The sequence below is a fragment of the Callorhinchus milii genome, unplaced genomic scaffold (genome assembly GCF_018977255.1).
Source record: "Callorhinchus milii isolate IMCB2004 unplaced genomic scaffold, IMCB_Cmil_1.0 Scaffold19, whole genome shotgun sequence".
Lineage (NCBI taxonomy): Eukaryota > Metazoa > Chordata > Chondrichthyes > Chimaeriformes > Callorhinchidae > Callorhinchus > Callorhinchus milii.
This window is the reverse complement of record NW_024704760.1, coordinates 10,457,128-10,476,483: the sequence shown is the minus strand read 5'-3', so window position 1 is coordinate 10,476,483 and position 19,356 is coordinate 10,457,128. Positions and strand designations below refer to the sequence as shown.

Below are 19,356 nucleotides of genomic sequence, written 5' to 3'. Positions count from 1 at the left end.
GGGGCGGGGCTGTTGGCTGTTGGCCAATCACCAGGTGCCGCGCGCCGTGACCTTTAGGGCGGGGCTCTGTCGCAGCGCCACGAACTTCCGGTAGCGGCGCCTCTGGTGAAGAGCGGGTCAGAGAGTGAGTGTGTGAGAGAGGGAGTGAGTGTGTGAGAGAGGGAGTGAGTGTGTGAGAGGGAGAGAGAGAGTGTGAGAGAGAGAGTGTGAGAGAGAGAGTGTGTGAGAGAGAGTGTGTGAGAGAGTGTGTGTGAGAGAGGAGTGTGTGAGAGAGGAGTGTGTGAGAGAGGAGTGTGTGAGAGGGAGAGTGTGTGAGAGAGAGAGAGTGTGAGAGAGAGAGAGTGAGAGTGAGAGAGAGGAGTGTGTGAGAGAGGAGTGTGTGAGAGAGAGAGAGTGTGAGAGAGAGAGAGTGTGTGAGAGGGAGAGGAGTGTGTGAGAGGGAGAGAGAGAGTGTGAGAGAGAGGAGTGTGTGAGAGGGAGAGAGAGTGTGAGAGAGTGAGTGTGTGAGAGTGAGTGAGTGAGTGAGAGTGTTTGAGTGTGTGCTCGTGAAAGCATGTGCACGAGAGTGTGTGTGATCACACTCATCAAATGCGAGGATTACTATCAATAAAAGATAGATTTTTAAATTATCTTTATACTATTTAAATGAGATAATAAACCAACCTTGACGGGGAGTACAGCGTGTGCCTATTCATGTGGCAAACCGGCTTGTGGGGTTAAAGGGGGCATGGAAATTCTGTCATGTTAATGGGGTACGCGTGTGTGTGGTATTAATTGGTTGTGTGGTTTTATGGAGGTGTGGGGCTGTGTGGGAATAATGGGGTGTTGAGTATGTGGTTATGGGGTGTGGGATTAACAGATAATAATCCCTCCAAAACTAAAAACAATAATTAAATTGGTCATTTTCAATCTACGACTGTTTGTGGGACATTGCTGTGCGCAATTGGCTGCCGCGTTCGCCCACAAATATACAGTCAATTCACTTTACAGTGTGTTCTGTGAAGCGCTTTGGGACGTCCTCCTGACGTGAAAAGCGCTATATCAAATGCAAGGATTATTATTATTATAACAGCAATTTTATATAGTGCCCTTCATGCGGGGTAGCGTTGCAGAGCGGTTGACAGTGGCAGAGTCTGACCTAGAGCCAGGGGGAGAGGGAAGGGGGAGATGACTGTAAGCACAATCAAAAATGAAGGTCTGTAGGCAGGATTTGAAGGTGGGGAGGGAGGGGGGCAAAGTGGATGGAGGGAGAGAGTTCCAGAGTTTGGGAATGTTGTGAATGAAGGCACAGTGGAGTGAATGAGGGATAAACAGCAGGCCAGAAGTATCTGAGCGGAGGCAGCGGGCAGTGGAGTGGGGGGTAAGCAAATTGGATAGGTAGGGAATTACGAGGGATTTGAATATGGGTGAAGGGATTTGAATATGGGTGAGAAGATCTTGAAATTGATCCGATCGGTAATTGGGAGTCAGTGGAGCCTGGTAAGGATTGGTGTGATGGGAGTACAGAGTTTTGTGCCCTTGATATGAGCTGCTCTTTCTTGTCCACCTCTCAGAGGTGAAATACTTCAAGCCTGCATTCAGGATGGAAGCCAGGAAGAGTGAGCCAGTGAAGAAGAAGAAGAGCAAGGAGGTAACTAACTAAATATTAAATGAACTTTACATAGAGTGCAAAAACAAGGACGTTCTGCTAAACCTTTATGAATCATTAGTAAGGCCCTAGATGGAGTATTGTGTCCAGTTCTAGGCATCACACTTCAGAAAGGATATCAAGGCCTTGGAGAGGTTGCAGAGGAGATTTACCAGAATGGTACCAATTTGAGGGACTTGTGTTATGTGGAGAGATTAGAAAAGCTGGGATTGTGCTTCTTACAGCAGAGAAAATTAAATCCAAAGTCTTTCGACTGTTCAGTGGCTTGGGACGTCTCCAGATGTGAAAAGCGCTATACAAATGTAATTGTGTATTGTATTTAATCAGTGTTCAAAATTATGAGAGGTTTTGATAGACTAGGTGGGCAGAAACTTTCCTATGGGTGGTGGGTCAGTAACCAAGGCACATAGATTTAAGATAGTTCATAGAATTATACAGCACAGAAGGAGGCCATTCAAACCATTGTGTCTGTGCTGGCTCTTTGAAAGAGCAGTCGAAATTAATCCCATTCCCCCGCTCTGTCCCCATAACCCTGCAAATTTGTCCTCCCCAAATACCTATCTATTTCTCTCTTGAAAGTTGTTATTGAATCGGGTTCCACTGCCCTTTCAGGCAATGCATTCCAGATCCAAATAACTCGCTGTGTGAAAAAATTGCTTCTGAACCCTTCTGGTTCTTTTGGCATCTATTTTAAATCTGTGTCCTCTGGTTACCGACCCATCTGCCAGTCAAAACAGTTTCTTCCTGTTCACCCTATCAAATCCCCTCATAGTTTTGAAAACCTTTTCTAAATCTCCCCTTTAATCTCTGCTCCAAAGAGAATAATTCTCGGTGTCAAAAGAATCAAAAGGGAAATGAGGAGAGATTTTTTTTACACAGAGAGCTGTTACGGTCTGGAATGAACTGCCTGAAAGGGGTGTGGAAATAGATTCAATAACAACTTTCGAAGAGGAGGGTCTTGAGATGGGTCTTGAAATAGGCAATGGAGGAGGCGAGGTACTGTGGGGTGGAATTACAGAGTTTAGGGGCAGAGTGGCTCAAGGCGGCGAGGCGGGGGAAGTGAAGTAGGCCGAAGCCCATTGAGCAGAGAGAGCTCATTGGTAGGGGGTTAGGAGGTCACAGAGATAGGTTTAGTGAGGTCATGGAGGGCTTTGAAGGTGAGGACCAGGATCTTGAGCTATATCTTCCGTGTGATGGGTAGCCAGTGAGTCAGGCTAAGATGGGGGTGATAGGGAGCCAGGTGCACGAGACGACATGGGCTGCAGAGTTCTGGATGACTTGCAGCCTGTGGAGGAAGGAGTTGGGGAGGCCGACAAGCAGGCAGTTTGCATAGTCAAGCCTGGATGTTACGGATGCGTGTATGAGGGTTTTGGGGCCCTATGGCGTGGGACAATAGTTGAGCCGGGCTATGTTGGTGGGGTAAGGCAAGGGTGCAAAGTAGAAAGGATAATTGAGGGTCAAACAAGACGCCAATTTCCTTAGTCCTCTAGGGAGGTTTGGATGCCCTACCTTTCCCCTTTGTGGTAATGTATTTGTTCTGTCCCTGAAATATCTCCTCCTTGAAGACTTCCCATTGCTTGTTAGCTGTTACCTGCCAATCTTTCTTTCAGGTCCACCAATAGGTCCATTTTTAACTCATTGAAATTAGCTCCCTTCTAGTTGAGTATCTTCACCTTTGATTGTTCCTTGTCCCTTTCCATAAGTACTCTAAACCGAATCATGTTGTGATCACTGTTGTCCAGATGCTCTCCTCCTGAAACCTGCTCCAATTGCCCCACTTCAATCCCCATGAGTAGATCCAGCATTGCTTCCTTCCTCATTGGGCTGGAAATATACTGATCCAGAAAGTTATCCTGCACACATTTCAGGAATCCTTCCCCTCCTTGCCTTTACACTTGTTAGAATTTATACTTTTTGTATAATGTTGAATCATAATAGATATTGCGAACGGGTTAACTTTTAAGTTAAGTGTGGGGGCAACCAGACTGAAACCCATGATTGACACTCAAGATCACGTGAGTGTCTCAAGGACAAGATGTGTACTGCTGCCATGTCCTTGTCCCCCATTATAACTTCTCCCGTCTCTGACTGAAGTGGACCTACCTTTACCCTCACAGCCTATTCCTCTTAATATATTTGTAAAAACTTTTACAATCAGACAATCAGCGAGCTTACCCTCATACTCCTTTTTCTCGCTCTTAATGAGTTTTTTAGTTTTATTTGCTGGTTTCTAAAACTCTCCCAATCTTCAGATTTGCCGCTTTTCTTGGCAGTATTATAAGCCTTTTATTTTAATTTGATGCTTTCCCTAACTGCTCTAGTTAGCCACGGATGAATTGCTTTCCCTGTGGTACTCTTATTCCGCAAGGGAATATGTGACCGCTGAGAAATTTTGCACTACATCCTTAAATATTTGCCACTGTTGGTCGACATTCTTACCTCTTAATCTTATTCTCCGGTCTATTTTACCTAAATCTTTCCTCATACCTACAAAATTAGCCCTATTTAAATTCAGAATACTTGCCTCGGATTTAACTATATCCCTCTCTAACTTAATGCAGAATTCAATCATATTGTGATCACTCTGCCTGAGAGGAGTCTTAATACCTACACTGCCAACTCGCCCTGTTTCATCACACAAAATAAGATCCAGGATGGCCTGTCCCCAGTTGGTTCCTCGGCAGCTGCTCAAGACAGTTATCTCTCATACACTCAATGAACTCTTCTTCTGACCTACTTTTGCCGATTTGGTTTTCCCAATCTGTGTGGAGATTGAAATCACCCACTATTATCGCTTTATTACGTGCCCCACTGATTTCTTGATTGATACCCTGTGCTATATTGTGATCGCTGTTTGGGGGTCTATAAACCACTCCCATTAATATTTTCTGCCCTTTATTATTTTTTATTTCCGTCGACCTCCTGGTCATCGGATTTCAGATCCTTCCTCTCCACCGCTTTTATTTTTTTTATTTTTTACTTTTTCTAGTGCTAACTTATGGTTTCTCTTACCTATATATTCTCCCCCCTTTACTAGTTTAAATTCCTATTTATTTCCCTGTTAATTCATTTAGCTCGGACATTTGTCCCAGCACGATTTAAATGCAGCCCTTTTCTCCGAAAGAGCTCTCTTTTCCCCCAATATTCGTGCCAATGGCCCATAAAAAGAAGCCCCTGATTTCCGCACCACTCTTTTAGCCGTGCGTTCAAGTCCTTAATTTGTTTGTTCCTGTACCAATTGTCGTATGGTACGGGCAGTAGTCCCGATATTACCACCTTCGATGATCTCGACTTCAATTTGGATCCCAGCTCCTCAAATTCTCTTCTCAACTCATCTTGGCCTACTCTACCAATGTCATTGGTACCGATATGCAGTACCACCAACGGATCCTTGCCCTCATATTTTAAATTACCCTCTAGCCCTGCCGAGACATCCTTCACCCCGGCCCCAGGGAGGCAGCAAAGCCTTCGGGTCTTCTGGTTGGTGTTGCAGATGATTGTGTCTGTCTGCCAGTAGTCTCGTCCCCAATGACAACAACATCCGCTCTTTTGCCCCAGTGTTAGAGGTAGTTTTTCCTTCCACCTCACCGGCTTCCTTGTCGATACAAGTTCCAAGGATCTCATACCTGTTGTTCAAGGTTAATGCCGGATTTACTACCTCTCTTTCCGTTGTCCCCCCGACCTCCTGACTGTCCATCAACCTATCCTGACCATAATCAATGTTGAGTGTATATTCCCTCAGGGGAGTGACTGGCTCCAGGATGTCGCTATCCAGGAAGCACTCACTGTCTCTGATACTCCGCAGTGTCTGCACCTCGGACTCCAGCTCCGACACTCTGACACTCTGAGCCACTCTGACACTCTGAGCTGCCTCAGTTGCAGACATCTTCTGCAGATGTGGTCGCCCGGGGTCAGACTGCCCTCCATCAGCTCCCACATGTCACACTCCTCACATAGCACCTGCCAGGCCATTGCCACCTCCTCCAACCTGAGTAGGTCAATCAATTAAACTAAGTTAATTAAGTGTTAAGTCAATCAAGTTGATCCAATTAAGTTGATTAACTTAAACCAAAGTTGATAAGCTTAAGTCCGTGGTGTGTGATGTGCTGATAGTTGTTAGTTTAATCTTGATACTGACGTCGTTCTGACGTCACTTTTTAAGTTTTCTCGCTGGTTTATTTCTTCGCTGCTCCTGACTGCTCTCCTCGCTGTGGCTGTATCCCCACTGCTCGGTCTAGACTCTGCCCCTCGCTTTCGTGCCACTGGCTGGCTGACTCCGTAACATCTCCCAACTCCGCCACTGTGTCACCCCTCAGGTCACTGAAACTCTTGTTCATGCCTTCATCACCTCCAGGCTCGACTATGCAAATGCCCTGCTTGTCGGCCTTCCCAACTCCTCCCTCCACAGGCTGCAGATAATCCAGAACTCTGCAGCCCGTGTCCACTCCCGCACCAAACTCTGTGATCCATCTCCCCCACTCTCGCCCGACTCCAAGGGTTCCCCATCCCCCAGAGGATCGAGTTCAAGATCCTCTTCCTCACCTTTAAGGCCAGCTATGGCCTTGCCCCCTCCTACTTCTCTGACCTACTGACTTCCTACAAGCCTGCCCGCTCCCTCCGTTCATCGGGCTCTGCCCGACCCGCCCTACCATCGGTGGCCGGGCTTTCAGCCTCTCTGCCCCCACACTCTGGAACTCCATCCCACGGTCCCTTTGCATCGCTTCCTCCCTCGCCTCCTTCAAGGTCGGTCTCAAGACCTTTCTCTTTGACCATGCCTTTGGTCTCCCTCCCACCTCTCTGCCTTCTCTCACCCCTGCACCACCCCCCCTCCCCCATGCTCGGGCCCCGACACCTGACTGTTCAGCGCTTTGGGCGTCCTCCCGACGTGAAAGGCGCTCTGTAAATGTCATTTTGTTGTTGTTGTATCCTTCAGAGGATCCAGTTCAAGATCCTGGTCCTCACAATCAAAGCCCTCCATGGCCTCGCCCCACCCTACCTCTGCAACCTCCCAAACCCCTACCAACCCGCCCGTTCCCTCCGCTCAGCCGGCTCTGGCTGCTCCACGTCCCCCGAACCACCCGCCCCACCATTGACAGGAGAGCCTTCAGCCACTTTGCCCCCAACCTCTGGAATTCCATCCCCCAGTCACTCCGCCTCGCCCCCTCCTTAGCCTCCTTCACGTCCCGCCTCAAGACCCTCCTCCTCGACCATGCCATCGTCCACTCCCCTCCCTTACCCCCCCCAACCCCAGCTCAGGTCTGAAATACTGTACTCTGTCCAGCGCCTTGGGACGTCCCCCCGACGTGAAAGGTGCTGTACAAATGTAATCTTGTTGTTCTTGTTGTATAGGGATCACAATTCGAACATAAGAATTTGCTGGGCAGAAGACGTCCATCTAATTCACCTTCCACCATCCTAGCAGTCACCTGACATGTCGTGTCCCAAACTATACACTGTATCCCAAATATTATTTTCTGGCAGAAATCTATCTAATTTGTTCTTGAAACAAAGTACATTTTCTGCTGCCACTGTTTCCCTTGGGAGCCTGTTCCATAAGTTTACCACTCTCGCACTGAATTAGCGTTTCTGCAGATTTGTTCTAATTTTATCCCCCTTCAATCGTAAGGTTGTCCTCTGGATCTACTGCTCAGTATAAGATAACACAGCTTGTCATGGTCTACATTATCAGAATGTTAAAAGACCATAATCATATTGCCCCTCAACCTTCTCCAGTGTGAACATGCCCAGTTTTATCTAATTGCTCCTCATAGTCCAGTCCCTCCATCTGCTCAATCATTTTGGTTGCCCTCCACTGTATTCTCCAAGTTTGCAGATGATACAAAGCTAGGAAAAGTAGTAAACGGGAGGAGGATAGTAGCAGACTGCAGGTAGACTTAGACAAACTGGTGAAATGGGCAGACATATGGCAGATAAAATTTAATGCAGAGAAATGCGAAGCAATGCATTTTGGCTGGAAGAATGAGGAGAGATGATACAGTGTTAAAGGGGTTGAAGGAACAGATAGACCTGAGGGTTCAATTAAGCAAATCTTTGAAGGTGACAGGACAGGTAGGTCCTGTTAAAAAAAGAATACAGGATCCTTGAAGGTGGCAGGACAGGTAACACTGTTAAAGCATATGGGATCCTTGGCTTTATAAATAGGGGTATAGAATCCAAAAGTGAGGAGATTATGATGAACTTTTCTAAAACAGTAGTTAGGCCTCACCTAGAGTACTGTGTTCAATTCTGAGCACTACATTTCAGGAAGGATGTTAAGCCCTTGGAGAGGGTGCAAAGGAGATTTATCAGGTTGGTACCAGGAATGAGGGACTTAAGTTATGTGGAAGACTAGAGAAGCTTGGATAGTTGTACTTGGAGCAGAGAAGATTAAGGGGAGAATTAAGGGAGGGGTTCAAAAAATTATAAGGGAATAAACAGAGTGAACAGGGAGAAACTGTTTCCACTGGTGGATTGGTCGGTAACCAGAGGACACAGATTTAAGATAGTTGTCAAAAGAACCAGAGGGGGGGATAAGGAGAATTTTTTTCACACAGTGGGTTGTTTGGAAAGGCTGGTGGAAGCAGATTCAACAACAACTTTCAAGAGAGAAGTGGATATTTGGGGAGGACAAATTTGCAAGGTTATATGGAGAGATCGTGGGAGTGGGATTGATTTGAATAGCTATATCAAAGAGCCGAGATGGGCACAATGGGCCGAATGGCCTCCTTTAATTCTATGTGTCTGCCTCGCTTCCTCTAAAACACAACTCATTTAGATTCCATAGTAACTATCTTATACTTGTGTTCCGTGGTTATGGATTTCCCAACAAGTAGGAACAGCCTATATCTGCTAACCTTATCAAACCATTTTCTAATGTTAAACACCTCTATTAGGTCCCCTCTTGAACATCTAGGATCATTCTACTAGATTTGCCTTTCACATTAGGAGGAGTGTTGCATCTGGACAGTTAAATGGTACCTCATCCGAAGGGTGGCACCTCCAACAATGCAGCAGACACCCAACACTGCGTCGCAGTGTCAGCTTAGACTATATGGATTCTAAGTCCCAACATGGAGCTTCAATCCCCAACCTTCTAACACAGAGGCGAGAATGAGACAGATTGAGACCAGACTGACACGCGCTTATAATGCCTTTACGTTCTGCATTTCAGAGCAAAAAGGAGAGCTCACACATCCCGTCAGGATCAGCTGAGGATGGAGGTGACCACACAAGAGATGTGACTGAAGCCATGGGTTCAGCAAATGAAGAGAGCGGTCTGGTCACAAGAGGAGGCATCTCAGCTGGTGAAAATGAAGATCTTGAAATGTCTAAGAAAGGTATTCTTCCAGCAAAAAGCTGCACAGAAAGATTGAGCGCAGGAGGCGGTTTGTCCCATTGTGTCTTTGTCACAGTTGACTCGGTTTCCTTTTTTGTCATTAATCCCACTTTCCAATTCCATCCCGCAATGTTGTTCTTACTGATGCTCTCTGAGTGAAGGAATCCCTTATAACCTCTTGCATCTGGTAACCCTCGTGAGACCTTTTGCCCTTCTTCGTTCCCCTCCCCAGAGCTCCAGGCGTTAGTCTGGCTCAGCGATGTGGCTTTCATGATGTGAGTCGACACTGAGCTCACAGTCCAGTTACTGGGGGTAGAGTGAAGGTTCCCTGCTGTGCCACACTGCTTGCTGTACAAATTCAGACAGAGATTAAAAGTTCTACAAGTGTATTTGGAAAATTTATACTTGCATTTGATACAGAACCTGAGCACTTCATCGAGATATCTCAAAGGGCTTCACATGATTTCACTGTGAAGTGTAGTAACTGACTTTGTAGGTGAACTCAGCAGCTAATTTGCAACACCAACATTCCACAAACAGCCATGAGGTAAATGACCAACTTTATTTGGGGCTTTCTCACCAGAACACCGGGGAAGAGAGAACAATTCCCTTCTCTTTTGGAATAGAATCATGGGAACTTTAACGTCCACCTGATCAGGCATGGACAGGGATCTCTGTTTAACATCTCATCCAAAGCACGGAGCCTCCGACATTGCAGCACATCCTAGCACCAAAATATGAGTTTTTCCTAGTGTCCTGCACAGTTGTCAACTACACTAACCACTCACCAACTCACTGTCTGTGGGAAGTGGCTACCGACAAATACTGACACTGACAAAAACTGACTGTGTTACGGTTACCTCCTCCCGGCTTGACGTCAGCTCTGCCGATGTTAAACCCTACAAAATGCTACCCTATGTGTAGGGCGCTATATAAATGCAAATTGTTGATATTACACTTGTCAGTAATTACTTTTAAGGATTTTGCTTTCAACAGGTGCTGTACAAATGGAAGTTTTAAAATCAGTCAAATGGCAATTCCTAAAGAACCCACACTGCATCGCTTTATGCTGCTGAGCGTCAGATACCGACCGGTCTGAGGATTAACTCAGAGCATTAACTTAATAAAAATAATAATCTGGTCACTCAATCCATGACTATTTGTGGGACACTGCTGTGTCTAATTGGCTGCTGCGGTTCGCCCAAAAAATATAGTCAATTCACTTTACAGTATACTCTGTGAAGTGCTTTGAGACGTCTCGAAGACGTGATAAGGCACTGTTTCAATTGCAAGGATTATTGTTATTAAAACACTGATATGTTGCTTTTCAGGTCTTTCTTTTCTCCCAGTAGCACCCAAAGCGGATGGTTCTGAGTCACACCCTTGCCCACATTGTGACATTGTGTTTACTAGTGCTGAGTACCTTCAGAAACACAGCAGAAGACATACCAAGCTCTGTCCAAACACATCAGCCACACAATCTGCTTGCAGCATAAATGTATCTTCACAGCAGAGAGAGTGTCAGGGATCTATGACATATGCCGCTGAAGAAAAGGGGTTTCCGCAAACAGGATCTCTGCAGAGTTCCCAGCGATCAATCTCAGTGAAGAGACTGTATACATGTGGTGAATGCGGAAAGAGTTTCACGTGTTCAGGGAATCTCAAAAAACATCATCGATCACACACAGGAGACAGACCATATGAATGTACCGAATGTCGGAAGAATTTCACAACGTCATGGAAGCTCAAGGAACACCAGCGATCGCACACAGGAGAGAGGCCGTATAAATGTGCCGTATGTGGAAGGAGTTTCACTCAATCAGGGTACCTCAAAGTACATCAGCAGTCACACGCAGAAGGGAGACCGTATACATGTGCTGAATGTGGACAGGGTTTCACTCAGTCAGCGCACCTCAAAGTACACCAGCGATCACACACAGGAGAGAGACCATATCGATGTACCGAATGCGGAAAGAGTTTCGCAAAGTCAGGGCACCTCCAGATACACCATCGATCACACACAGGAGAGAGACCGTATAAATGTACCGAATGTGGAAAACATTTCACAACTTCAAGGGAGCTCAAGGTTCATCAGAGATCACATACAGGAGACAGACCGTATGAATGTGCCGATTGTGGAAAGAGTTTCACCCAGTCAGGACATCTCCAGAGACACCAGCGATTACACACAGGAGAGAGACCATACACATGTGCGGAGTGTGGAAAGCGTTTCACAACATCAGGAGACTTCAAGGTTCACCAGCAATCACACACAGGAGACAGGCCTTATAAATGTGTCGAATGTGGAAAGAGTTTCACAAAGTCAGGGATGCTCCAAAGACACCAGCAATCACACACAGGAGAGAGACCATATAAATGTATTTTATGTCAAAAGAGTTTCCGAACATCAGGAGATCTCAAGATTCATCAGCTGTCACACACAGGAGAGAGACCGCATAAATGTATTTTATGTCAAAAGAGTTTCACAACGTCAGCAAATCTCATGGTACACCAACGATTACACACCGGAGAGAGACCATATAAATGTACTGAATGTGTAAAGAGTTTCACAAGGAAACAGCACCTCCAAAAACACCAGCGAGTACACAATGGACCTCACACACAGGTGGCTGTGGTGCAAATGTGAGGCTATCACCAGGGTGTGTACCTGCTGGAGAGTGTAACAGAACTGTGAGAAATGAGAGCCAGTGTCCCCCCGCTGATACCAGTCGTGGCCTCCACTGGCTCACAAAATTTCAGTATAGATTATTGGTCAAAAGGCAACTTCTCCCCTGGTCTCTTACCAGTAGATTGTTCTGTGTTTATTATTTTATTACCAGCAGATTTTTGTATGTTTTTTAGTTTCTTGCCAGCAGAATAGGGTGTGCTTCCTGGTTCATTATCAACAGAATGGGGTGTTTAATGGTTTATTACGTACCGGTTTGGGGTGTATTTACAGGTTTATATGGATGTTTGCTGGTTTATTAGCAGCAGAATGGTTTGTGTTTACTGCTTTATTATCAGCAGAAAGAGATATGTTTAGTGGTTTAATACGAACAGAATAGGGTCTGTTTAAAAGAGAAGTTTATCACCAGTTGGTGTCACTGATTCTGAGCCTGTCCATTTTGGTCAGCCAAGTGGGAAATGTCAGCAGTTTTGTTTTGGGAATGGCTGCAGTGTGAGGAAAGGGAAGGGAGACAGAAGGTTACAGGGACAGGAGGGGCAGTGATGGAGGCCTGAGGAAAGGAGGGGAGAATAACAGTCTAAGAGTGTCTGTGAATTTTACATTCTATATAGTTCACCTGTGTAGTCAGCTATTAAAACCATGTTATTGAGGGTTGGGCTGAGGATCTTATTCAGACTGACTGGGCTGAGGGTATTCACACAGACAGTTTAATAATGCTCCAGCCAGAGAGTCATTGATTGCTGGAATAACCAGAGTTTTATTGCGTTCACGGAAGTGTCACTATCGCTGGGATAGTGTAACTGGTCAGAAGGACTATAGCTGCTTAGTTGGTCTGTGTGGGTGGGGGGTGAGGAGCGTGGGTGAGTGATATTAATCTGTGTGTTTACCACAGTGTTATCCTGGGGTAAGGAACTGTCTGTGTACAAGTTCACTGTACTGTTAGAATAAACTATAACTAATATTTACAGCCATCAACATGGAATAATTTGCCTTTTTCATTCATTTCCTATTCTTGAATTTTCTCACGCAAGGTACGAATAAATAACCTTCAACCCCAATAGGTTAATCTGAGGTGACCTGGTAGACCTTTTAGCTGAGATTGATAGATTTCTAAAGGATAGAGGGATAGGGCGGGTGTGCATTGTCGTAGGGCGGGTAAATGGAATTAGGTTAGAAGATCAGCCATGATCTTATTAAATGGCGGAGCAGGCTCGAGGGACCGAATGGCCTACTCTTGCTCCTACGTCTTATGGTTTTATGGTCTAACAGGACAGGATTAATGTCTATTAATCCTCATACGTTACTTTCAGACAATTTATAATGATTCTCAATGCACACCACTGGTGTATTAAGTTATTCCTTTATTCTCAGCTTCCAATTCTCCAACCATAAACCTGGTCTTCCTTCCCAGGAGCGAATTGTGGTTGCCCCCAACTCCAATGGAGGTGGTGTTTGCACACACCTTGTTATGCCGTTCCATTCTCCTGTTCCCAAATTCATTTTCTGTTGTTCAAAGTCCACGTTCAATCTTTTCGTTCCAGTCCAAGTTTGATTTGACTTCTAACACCATGTAATTCTTCTCAATCCCCAACACTGGTGTGTTAAGTCAACCTTCTATTTGATTTCCAACAATCCAATACTCCAATTGAGAGGAGAGGCTCCTTCCTCCCCTTCTGCAAAGTCCAGGATCAAGCAGTGAGGTGGATTTGTGGCAAACATGGGAAGAAGCTGCAGGGAGGGAGGGTTCCGACCTACACTGATCTGTTACACTGCTAAGCTCCCTGGAGGTGGAGGTGGCTTCACAGCAGGTATGTCTATTTGCCAACACCTGGATTAAGCAGCTGGTGTTGAGTACGTGGCATTGGATTGGACCTCAAGATCTTCAAGGTGGCTGGCATATCGTTCAACAACAGTTTGCACTTATATAGCGCTCTCCACGCTGGGCTGCATCTCAGAGCGCTTAACAATGGTGGAGTCTAAGGCCAAGCCAGGGGGAGAGGGAAGGTGACCATAGACACAGTCGAAAAGAAAAGTCTTCAGGCGCGACCTGAAGAAGGAGACGGAGAGGGCGAGGCCAAGTGTTTGAGGGAGGCGGCTCCAAAGTTTCAGGGCATAGTGGCTGAAGGCACAGCTGCCGATGGTGGAGTGGAGGATTCGGGGGACGCAGAGGAGGTCGGACCCAATAGAGTGGAGGCAGCGGGTGCTGTTGTGGGGAAAAAGGAGGTTGGGGTTGTGTCAAGGAATGGAGGAATTTAAACACTCGAGTGAGGATCTTGAAGGATCTGCTCTGTGATAGGACCTAGTGGAGTTTGGCAGACTGGAGTAATCGGGGACAGAGTTTGGTGCGGGTGAGAATGCGGACAGCGGAATTTTGAATGAGCTGAATTTTGTGAACAGTGGAGGAGGGGAGACCTGCGAGGAGGTTATTAGCCCAGCCGAGAGGTGACAAAGGCATGGACAAGGGTTTCGGCAGCTTTTGGGGTGAGGTATTGTCGGAGACGGCGGAGGTGGATAAAGCGGTGCTGATCAGGGACCGGATGTGGGGGGAGAAAGGACAACTGGGGATCGAACCTGATGCCTAAGTTGCACACGGGTTCAGGTCGGGTAGGTTGAGGTCGGAACCGTGGGACAGATGACATCGGCGGGAGCCAAAGTGTGCACTGTCATAAACTGTCATGTAAAGGTCCTCCCACCACACTGAAGGTAATGTCCGCTAGATAGCTGATGAAGAAACTTCCAACTCAAATCCGGTCCCTGACCATACCTTACCTCAAACACAGCAAAACACTCATCCATGCATTCATCACCTCCTGCCGACTCATCAAATGCCTTCCTAGCTAGTCTCCCCAGTTCCACTATTGAGAAAGTCCAACTAATCCATAACTCTGCTGCCCACATTAAATTCTGTACCCCGATCATACCAGTTCAAGCCAGGCTCCACTGGCTTTCTATCGCCGAACGGATCAATTTCAAGATCTGCACGGTTGTCTTCAAATCCCTTCATGCCCTGGCACCTTCCTACCTCTCCGCCACTGCCGTGTGCTCTGGGATGCTACTCTATGTGAGGGCCGCTATGTAAATATGTATAAAAAGTTGTTGAAGCTTAGGGTGACAGCTGTTGGAAGGCGCTGAGTCCGAGCTTGTGAAAACACGTTTGAATATCCGGTGCTTGGAATCCACTTTGAATGGCCTGTAGAAAGGCAAGCAGCTGTTGCTTAAATCCTGCATCTCTAACTAGTGGAACCATTGCTCAAAGGGAAGGGACGTGTGCCCTAGCTGTGGACAGGAAGGTGGTGGCAGTGCTCTCACGAACTTCATACTTGGCTGGTAGCTCACAGGTGTTTTCTGGTACCTACTCTCCAGCCAGTGAGGCCTCAAACCCACGCTTGTCGACCAAGTGACCAACGTGTGACTATCCTCCTTGGGGAGGAGGATGTAAGTGGGGTCTCCTTGGAGCTGAACTGTCCCCAACGTGACAGCAGTGTCCCCCAAACAGTCGTGGATTGAGTGACCAAATTATTATTTAAATTTTTGAAGGTATTAGAAAGCGATCCGCCAATCGACTAACAACCGGGTTCCTACTTACTGCTAGGTAAACAGAGGGGTGTGGAGTACGGAAACATGCTTAAGATTTTATCTTGCCCAGGAGTTGAACCCAGGACCTCTTGCTTGTGGGCGAGTACTCCATCCACTGAGCTACAGGACTCCAGATGACAGCACAGCCAAACTCTATATAGTCTGATATTAACAGTGATACCTCTATATATTCTAATATTCCAAAATTTCCAACTGTATTTCTGGTGGATAATGTTCAACCGCAGTGTCTGAAAGAAAGGGTTGATGAAAAGTGCCTTTAAAATTGTCTTTGTCTTTAAAATTTCAAAACAGGCATCAAAGGAAAGAATTAGTGAAGAAATCACGTTCTCATCTTTTTCGAAATTGATCCTGACGTTACTGTCAGTGTTTAGCTGGTGCAAGTGAACGATGTGATCCAGTTTTCTTCGAGACAAAACATGCCAAAAAAAAAGGTTACGTTTGGCCTTGAAAACTGAAGTTAAGTTAAACAGAGTTGGAAAAAGTCAATCCTTTCCTTGCAAGCATGCATTGAGGCTGTTAAAATGCCCAGTAATGTCCATAAGGAAAGCAAGGTCACTGAGCTAGTCTTTGTCTTGTAGGAACTTTTAGTCTTCAAGAAGTTCTCCCTTCTCCAAAAACGTAAGCACTTTTTTCTTTTAAATTCCAAAATCTTCCAAGAGCCTTTACTTTGATAGCCAACGAACATTGCAATGGAGGAGTAACTCCCCTTCCATATTTGCATCTTCATCAAAAAAAGTTACGTAATTCCCGGCGAGCAAATTTTGTTTATACAACAAAGCCTTTGGTGCAAGGACCCCCTGGTGAATAATACAATGGTACTTGGAATAACCCGCCTTCCAAAATCTTTTCCAACAAAACAACACAACCATTCCACTTTCCACTCATAGCAGGTCACAACATGACTCGTGGAGTCCTGTAGCTCAGTGGTTAGAGCACTCGCTTTGCAAGTGAGACACCTGAGTTCAATTCCAGGCAGAGGGCGAAACCTTGGGCAAGTTTCCTTACTCCACACAGAGCCTAATAATCCCTCCAAAACAAAACAATAATAAATTGGTCATTTTCAATCTATGACTGTTTGTGGGACATTGCTGTGCGCAATTGGCTGCCGCGTTCACCCACAAATATACAGTCAATTCACTTTACAGTGTGTTCTGTGAAGCGCTTTGGGACGTCCTCCCTACGTGAAAAGCGCTATATCAAATGCAAGGATTATTATTATTAATATTATACTGTAAAGTGACTTGACTATATATTTTGTAGGTGAAATGCGGCAGCCAATTGCTTACAGCAGTGACCCACAAATATTCGGTAATAATAATGCTCTGTGGCAGTGAGTTGGGATGTATCAAAAAATCAATCTGCCACTGTATAAACCATTGGTTAGACCATACTTTGATACTGTGTCCAGTTCTGGTCACCACGGTACAAAAAGGATATTGGAGAAATCGAGAAGATACAGAGGAGGGCAACTAAAATGATTGTGGGAATGGAAGGACTGGTCTATGAAGAGCGACTAAGTAAATTGTAATGTTCACACTGGAAACAAAGACTGAGAGGTGACATGATCGCTGTCTTTAAGATTCTAAAGTGGCAAAACAATATAGATCATGACAGGCTGTTTCAATTTGTCCAGAATAGTAGAACCAGAGGACATGGCCTGTGATTGAAGGGATAAATTCAGAACGAATCTATGCAAACACTATTTCAGTGAGCGAATAATGAACCTATGGAACAGGCTCCCCAGGGAGACACTTTAAGCAGGAAATGTTGATTCCTTTAAATACAGATTAATAGTTTAATAGAAATAATAGAAATTGGGTTAATAAAACCTATATTTGGGTAGCTCAGACATTGCGCACAGTATGTGGGCAATCAAATGATACATACACTGTGCGAACCTCAATAGGTTCATCAATAATAATCCCTCCAAAACCAAAAACAATAATAAATTGGTCATTTTCAATCTACGACTGTTTGTGGGACATTGCTGTGCGCAATTGGCTGCCGCGTTCGCCCACAAATATACAGTCAATTCACTTTACAGTGTGTTCTGTGAAGCGCTTTGGGACGTCCTCCTGACGTGAAAAGCGCTATATCAAGTGCAAGGATTATTATTATTATTATTATTAGGTAATTGGGGTTCGCCCAGTCTAATGCAGTGTTTGTACACAAGGCCAGTTGTGTAACGGCTGGTGGAGGTGTGTGTGGGCCGGGTGCAGACAAATTTACTTGATACCACATTACTTTCAAATATAGGTTTCATTAAAGTTTGAAGAGCCAAGGTTTCAGAAACTAAATTCTTTCTGATTTTTTAAAATATTAAAGCAAAATTCACAACACAGGCAAATTCATCCTTTACAAATGTGTTAATGTTTGACAGTTTTGTTCCGTTTTCCGGAGATTTTTAAAATATAAATATAAATTCAGTTTACATTAATAGCAACTGCAGAATTTTGACAGGAGACCATGCGAAATAAAACTCATCGAGTTTCTCAGATTACCCTTGATCCATTACGCCGCCATACTCTGGAACTCTCTCCTTCAATCCCTCCGCCTTGCCCCCTCCTTCCCCATCTCAGGCCTGAATACCTTCCTATTCGACCGTCCATATGGTCACCATTCCCCCGGCTTAGTGTCGTGCTCCACCACTAGCAAGTACTCGAGACGCTACCCTTTGTGGGGGTATGTAAAAAGTGAGTTGTTGTTGACTGACTTTTACTTATTAAACTCCATATTTAATTTAATTGACATCTTTCGGGTTAAGCTGTTCCAGTTCTTGCTTTCAGGATTGGATATGTGTAAGAACCCAAGATTTGATTCCGAGACCTGTAGATCTTCAGTGCGATGCTCCCCCAACTGAGCATTTATGGCTCTTTATTTAATCAGCCGGGTCCGTGGATGACCTCAAGAAGCTTGAGCTGACTCTGACCCTGACCTTGGAGGGAAGGCCTTCTTTTGTGCTGGCGCCTGACACCAGAACCTCAGAAGTTTTGGATTTTATTTTGCCAGGTGTCTGACACATGCGGAAAGAGTATGCAAACCGTTCTAGGAATTCCATGCATCCCACTTACACATGGAAACATATACAGCCAATTCAGTTTGAGACATCTCAAAGACATGATAAGGCGTGATATCAAATGCAAGGATTATGATTATTATAAATCCCAGAGACAGATTGTTGGAATGAAATACGCACTCTCTCCATGGATGGGTGCATCCTGTGAAGGGAACCAAGGTTTGGGAAACCCAAATGTGTGTTGGGGTAATTGCTGGAGTCTAACCAGCTAAAGCCGCATAGCTTGTCATTGAAAGCGCTATCTGGCAAGCTTTCCCACTGCTTCTCCAGCTAGGACCACCCTACCCATTAGGACTTTGGCTTGCAGGGTTAACAGGAGCTGAGTGGGAGGATTCCCTGCCCTCAGTGACTGGCACTATACAAATGTGATCTTCTTGTTGTTGTTGGTCTGCCCTTCCAAGTCCTGCTGATGAGCCAGGCTGGGCTGTGCTGTCATCAGCAGTGCCCTGGAATACTGCGGACCTGTCTGGCTCAGGCATCGGATGGGAGACCATCACAGAGGGCTGACTTGATTCCGACATTCCATTGCCAGTCATGTCACCTCGGAGGCAGTTCAGTTCCAAGGTGACCCCGCTTACCTACCCTCCCCCCCCACCCACCCCCCACACCAGGGGATTGGCTCTTCTGAATGCTATGCTTTCAATAACTAATATGATTCTTTATAGTGATCCAAACCATTCTGTTTAGGGAACTGAGGATTAAGTTCAATGAGATGTACAGATGTTTTTCTTGGTGGAAAAGTACAATAAGTAATTCGGAGGATAGTTTGTGAAGTGGTAGGTGGCTGAGAGCAAAAACAACAATTTAGATGCATTTATATGTGATGCAAAATCTATCCCTGGAGGGATTCACCCTGGTTCATTAATTCCATATTAGCAGAGAATATTAGGCAAGACTGGCAGGTGCCAAGGCGTAGGAATCCCAAGTGTATGATAGGATATTGCTGCAGCACATATTTCACAGTATTAAAGTTTAATAATTTCTGCTAAAAAACCTGGGATTCACTTCCATAC

At 45.5% G+C, this 19,356-nt stretch overlaps 1 protein-coding gene across 2 annotated transcripts; it reads left to right on the top strand.

The window, feature by feature from the left end:
• Positions 1-80: 80 nt before the first annotated feature.
• On the top strand, positions 81-12,645 carry LOC103191140 (zinc finger protein 664-like). 2 transcript variants are annotated; one of them, XM_007912102.2, is made up of 4 exons: positions 81-124; positions 1,554-1,630; positions 8,820-8,985; positions 10,316-12,645. In XM_007912102.2, exons 2-4 carry the CDS (start codon positions 1,583-1,585, stop codon positions 11,629-11,631), a joined length of 1,530 nt encoding a protein of 509 aa, XP_007910293.1. In that variant the 5' UTR covers positions 81-124; positions 1,554-1,582; the 3' UTR covers positions 11,632-12,645. The 2 variants fall into 2 exon arrangements, with proteins under 2 accessions (XP_007910293.1, XP_007910294.1); XM_007912103.2 differs by lacking the exon at positions 81-124 and adding an exon at positions 592-752.
• The last annotated feature ends 6,711 nt before the right edge of the window (positions 12,646-19,356 follow it).

Coding starts and splice junctions, on each gene's coding strand:
- LOC103191140 (XM_007912102.2), top strand. CDS start 1,583: ATGGAAGCCAGGAAGAGTGAGCCAGTGAAGAAGAAGAAGAGCAAGGAG. Junction 1,631..8,819: donor AGAAGAAGAAGAGCAAGGAG/GTAACTAACTAA, acceptor TCTGCATTTCAG/AGCAAAAAGGAGAGCTCACA. Junction 8,986..10,315: donor TCTTGAAATGTCTAAGAAAG/GTATTCTTCCAG, acceptor GTTGCTTTTCAG/GTCTTTCTTTTCTCCCAGTA.